Below are 5,869 nucleotides of genomic sequence, written 5' to 3'. Positions count from 1 at the left end.
TATATATATATATATATAGCATGTATTAATTTTTTATGTCAAATGTATTTTTTTCATTGATATATTTTCATTGTTTTGTAATTTAAAAAGGTTAGAAAAGTGAATATTAAAATTTGGATATTAAATATAGAAAATATTAATGTTTTATGATTTTTATGTAAATTTAACGGTGTATAAAATTGACCCAACCCAACCTGACTCGATTAGAATAATTTTTGAGTCGAGTACAGATAAAATATCCCAATCCGTTTAATTTTTCGATTCGAGTTTGGTTAGACCAGCCATCCTAAAAATAGCTTGAATATAACTTACCGACCATAAGTTTTGAAATTGACCAGCCAACCCCGAATTGACTCTAAATTGTGTCGAATTAACCTCATGTTAACACGAATAATTGTTATTTTTTAAGCTAAACAGTCGAGTTCAAGACAGATCAAGTATGAGTTGAAAGTTTCGACCTGTATAATCAGACCTATTCAACTTGGGTCATTTTCTGACCGGCCCCGAACTCGACCCCCTGAATTAAATTGCACCCCCACTTAATCACATTTAATTTAACTCTCATTTAGTAACTCCATCATTGTGACAGAGAAATGACGTAGCCGTCGGTCACATTCACATGCACGATGGATTCGTATTTTATCGACATATTAAACATCAATCGAACTATTTTATTTTTTCAATTTATATTATTATATTTTTGGGGCTCCGCATAGTTTTGTCTCACATAATAGCTTATCCGTACGTATCCTATATATGAATAATTTAGTGTCATTTAATTTAATATTTTATTTTTAAATAATTAAAATAATGAGTCACTTTTTTTTTTGGGAAATAAAAAATTAGAATGGTATAAATATAGAAGTTTAAATTTATATTAGATATGTAAATGCGTAGAAATTGGGCGGTATATATGTAAATGGCTCTTTTTTCTTCAAGCAAGTTGCGGGCATCTCTTTGTTGGAGGTTTGTTTAATAAAATAAGAATCCAGCTGGATATATTAGAAAATTGGACTCACATGTTACTCAAAATGTTGATTATAATACAGTGAAAGATTTTTGTTGATTAGTTACGTATCATAGAAAAATATTCAAATCTCGAATATATTTGCTTGATTCTAAAGAATCATTGTGTTATTGTTTTAAGTCCAAAAAATTGTAGTCTTAGTCGTTTATTTCATACAGACACCCCATGCAGAGATGCATGAGGTGTCTGATCTCTACCGTCGATCACCGCAAATATGTATTTCAGAAGGCCTCACTTTCAACTTTTTTTTAAGAAAAAAATTTTTGATTGCGGTTATCGACGGTGGAGATATGGAGCATTTTTAAAAATTATTTTATATTTATGCCACATAATCTTTATATATTGCAGACGACTGCTGTGGAGAAAACTGAAACAAGCTCATAAGGAAAAGAGTGAAATGCAATAAAATTAGAATTACAAACTTTGTATCTTGTATGTATATGAACTTTTGGAATTTGTTGGAGAGGGAGAAATGGTCTTAAGGCTTTCGATTGGTAGCATGGAGCAGTGAAGATGGTGGCTTTTGTTGCTTGGCAGTGTAGGGTTGTTATTCCCCCTGAAGCTGACAATCATGTGGAGTGATGGTAAGCTTGATCTGATGACTATTGAATGTAGTTGAGGTCTGAGTTTTTGTGAAGATATCAACCACTTGATTCGTTGAACTAGTGTGTAGAATTTGAATAGATTCTGATGCGATGTAATTGTGAATGAAGCGGTAGTCCATTTCGACATGTTTTGTGGGGGCATGAAAAATTAGATTGAGTTATAGCGATAACGGAGGCGTTGTCGTGGTAGATTGGCGGGGAAGTGCTTGTAGTACGTGAAACTCTTGAAAAAGTCTACGAAGCCATATCACATCTATTGTAGCGGCAGCTAGGGCTTAGTTTTCAAATTTAGCGGAAGATGAAGCCACCACTTTTTGCTTTTGAACTTTCCAGAATGTAAGAGTGTTGCTAATGGATGTGTAGAATCAAGTGGTTGAACGCCTGCCCTCGGAATGAAAAGTTTAGTTGAAGTACGAATATGTGCAAAGTTGTAAATTTCCTTTGGTGATAGGGTGGCCGAAGAAGAGAGTTCTTTGGAGATATCGTAGGAGATGCTTGATGAACTAAAAGTGGTAGATAATAGATCTGCGCATACGCTAATCGATGCGGTTGACAGTGAAAATTATGTCTAGCCTAGTAATAGTGATGAATTAGAGACAACTAGCTAGCTCTGTATTGGGTGAAGTCGTGGTACTCTTGTAGAGAAGCTTGGCTGGGTTGCAGCTTATGGGGGGAGAGGTATAAGTACCGGTTTGTATGAAGTCATGCCAAGTTGCTGAAGAAGAGATGTAATGTAAGAATTTTGGTTTAGATGATAGCCTAGGGACGTTTGGATAAAGTTGCCTAGTAGTGTAGGGGTGTTATCACTAGGATCAATGCATCCAACACTAAGTACTGGATCATCTTCGCTCTCTGCTTCATCAGCATTTTTATAATTGTTAATTGCTCTCCTGAGAGGATGAAAAGCTCGAGTGAAACCTGACCAGCGTAAAGAATTTGGGTGCTATTATCAAATGTGAATTGCGGAAATTTATTTGTGAATCTGAAAAATCTTTTGAATAGAAGCACACAAAGCAAGAAAATATTAAGAAAAACACCAAATTTAACATGGAAGAACCCAAGCATGGTTAAGAATCATGGAATGACCCCACACCAAAAATTCACTATTAAGCAAAATGAGGAGAATAGTATAAATTGCACCATACTGAAGCCTCTTCATAATTTGGACACACAATGACACTTGCACTCCACTCCTTGCAGAAAAGAATATGAAATCACACACAAAAATCGCAGAAAGAATTGCTTAAAATGGACTCCCGTTTTGAGGAGCTGCAGCGTTAGTATGTAGCACTGCAACGAGATGGGAGTGCTAAAGCACTGCAGCGTCTTACTTTCAGGCTTCAACATAAATTTTTCGTGAGGAGTAGCATTGTGGCCCATCAAATACAGCTCCTTAGCTTTGCTACAGTTAAACTACGATGTTGATATTGTAACGATGCGATTAATGCTCTGAGGAGTAATGTACGTAAAATCTTCTCAGTGTCAGGGGGCTGCCCACCCCATAACAAGCTCTCAACCAAGCTTGGTCGATGAAATTGAGAGCTTTAAGTTGATAATTGATCGGTGCAATCATACTCCACCTATTTGTATTCTTTGACTTTGTCCTAGTACAAGTTTAATCAATTTTTTAAAATTATTTATTTATATGTTTGATATTGCATTTCTTTTTTTTAGGTGTTGAAGTTTTGATGTCAAGAAATCATCTTTTGGTTTTAGGAATCCATACTAGAAACAGACGCATAAGCCAGTGTGCAAGATGATAGTAGCGATCTGGTTGTTACTGCAACAGGGAGCCACTTTGGGTGGGGCAGGCTATGGATGTATAGGCTTTTGGGTTAATGTTCTCACTAATTTGATCTTGAATCATACTTGTAGTTTAAGAAATTATCTTGAATGAGCACAAAAGAAATATCATTGATGGTGACGATGATAAGGAAAAGAACACATTTTTTTATATGGCTCAAATTAGAATGCATTAAAAATTTAATTTTGATTAGTTTATGTCCTCCTTCCCTTAATGTTATGACTTTGATATGTTTTTTTTTCATTAATTCTTATACTTTTGGTTATAGACCTGCATATAATGTTTTCCATTTCTAAAAGAGGTAAAAATATTTGATACAAAGTTCACATGCATGCAAACTCATTGTATAACAATATTGTACACTACTTACACATATGCACAACAATATAAGTTGTTCGCATGCATGCGGACTCTGTACTTAATATTCCCTCCTGAAAGATTCAATTCTCACAAATTATTCTACTTGTCTTTGCAAAAATTAAAATAAGATAAAAAACCTAATTTTCACAGGGACACTGCATAGGAATCTTCCATCTCTATTTTGTGAAATTGGTAATTATTGCATGAATCACTTTTTGTTCTTATGGAGAGTTTGATGTCATTCATTCATGATTGTAATTGAGCGGATTATGCATTCCTTCTAAATCATTGGCCTGTTTTTTGTTCTATTGGTTATTGTCTTTTGAATTATTTATATAAAAAATCATGTTAGAATTTTTTGTTTCATTCCTAAAACGCATTTTTTTTGCTAAAAATGAGATTGTTTGTCAATATAAGTCAAAAGTTGTTTGTTAATGTTGAAAATTAAGTGTTTAAAGTATTAAGGGCAAGAAATTCATGTATATGGCGAGGGGAAAGCCTCCAATCACAGCTAATGTGTCTAACCATTCGAGTATCAACTCCTTAATACCAACTGTGTCAAAGGGGATTCGAACCCCTACCTGAGGATCTTATACCGTGGATGCTAACTAATAAGCCGGGGTACACGGCACATATATGTAAGTATATATGGAATGTATACAATTTTTGTAAATCCTCCCTATAAATAGTTTGAAGGAAAATGCAAAATGTTAAAAAGAAATTAAATGCGAAAATTTTACAAATTGTGCTCGGCAATTGTACTTCAAAACCGAAGAGCACACTTCTATAAACACATCCAAGTTCGAAATTAAGCTGAAATAAGAAAAACACAGAGGTGCTCAAAATTCTCCCAGACATTTTCCATATCCACCCCTACCAGCTACATTAATTTCGGTCCCCATCATTAATTACCATATCTTTACACTTCAACCCCTATACCATCTCCGTAATTTTCGTCCCAAACATGGGCGAAATTATCGTAATTTCATGCTGAAAATCGTAATCATATTCCTTTCCACGAAATTCCTTCTATACAACACCTTCCTTGAAACATTTTCCCAAACTAAGTAAAAAAAAAGTGAAAAAAAAGATTACAAATCTACCCTCAAATCATTTCCACTGTTAAGCCCTTCAACCAGCAGTAAACATGGCTAAACGGGAAACACATTAAAAAAATAAAAAAAAAAACCATGAGAGCGTCTCCATGCGGTCAAAGTAGGTGCGGATTGAAGAAGACATTGGGCCGATACCTCAATACCATGAGAAACATAGAGATTGATAGGTAGTAGAAAATTAAATCGGGCAATCCAGCCTGAAGCCCCAAACCCTAGATATCGGCGTCGGCTGTTTGAAGGAGGAGACGGAAGAGGTGAGCCGAGCACGGGATCCGCAGAACACCAACCTGATCGTAACCGTACTCCATCGCCGATCTCCGGAGAAGCTCTACGAACGCCGGCCTGCCGAGGAGCTCCGCTCTAACCGTAAAACGCTCCATCTCTTCGCCGACGAATACCGGAACGTGACCCACCGGCACGCGCACCCGCCTGCGAACCCTCTTATTCGCCGCATCAAGCGGCTCGTACTGCGAGGAATCCATCACCTTCGCCAGCCGTCTGATCAATTTCTTCATCCTCGAAGCGCCGGCGGATCCGGCTAGGGTTTCTTTCTCTCACTCCGCGAGAGAGAGAAAGAGGGAGGAAACGGAGGGTGAGGGAGAGGGGAATAGATGAGGGGACATATAATATAGAGAGGAGAGATGTTTTTCGGAGAATTTATTTGATAATTGAAAAATGAAAGGTACATGAGATGGTACTGGCAGGTACGGGGTGACTGGTGAGTATAAGATACCTTCCCACTGATCGTCTGCACTGCGCTAAACAGCGAGCTTTGTCGTCATCCAATAAGCCAATGCTGTGGGGCTCATTTTTATTAGGCGATAGAATTACGAATATTCATGTAATATTTTTATTTAGTATAAATTAATTTTAATATAATTTATTTAAAATTAAGTGAAAATTATTTAAAATTTATGATTTTTTAAAAAATAATTATTCATATACCCTAAATTTTCTT

General features: G+C 36.1%; 1 protein-coding gene across 1 annotated transcript; it reads right to left on the bottom strand.

The window, feature by feature from the left end:
• Window positions 1-4,640: 4,640 nt before the first annotated feature.
• LOC110028722 (auxin-responsive protein SAUR71-like) lies at window positions 4,641-5,536 on the bottom strand. The gene has a single exon (XM_020730689.1). It carries the CDS (start codon window positions 5,424-5,426, stop codon window positions 5,124-5,126), a length of 303 nt encoding a protein of 100 aa, XP_020586348.1. The 5' UTR covers window positions 5,427-5,536; the 3' UTR covers window positions 4,641-5,123.
• Between the last annotated feature and the right edge of the window lie 333 nt (window positions 5,537-5,869).

Source organism: Phalaenopsis equestris, unplaced genomic scaffold (assembly GCF_001263595.1).
Source record: "Phalaenopsis equestris unplaced genomic scaffold, ASM126359v1 Scaffold000522, whole genome shotgun sequence".
Classification (NCBI taxonomy): domain Eukaryota; kingdom Viridiplantae; phylum Streptophyta; class Magnoliopsida; order Asparagales; family Orchidaceae; genus Phalaenopsis; species Phalaenopsis equestris.
Note: the sequence above shows the minus strand (reverse complement) of the source record. Positions and strands in the feature narration are given on the sequence as shown.

Coding starts and splice junctions, on each gene's coding strand:
- LOC110028722 (XM_020730689.1), bottom strand. CDS start 5,426: ATGAAGAAATTGATCAGACGGCTGGCGAAGGTGATGGATTCCTCGCAG.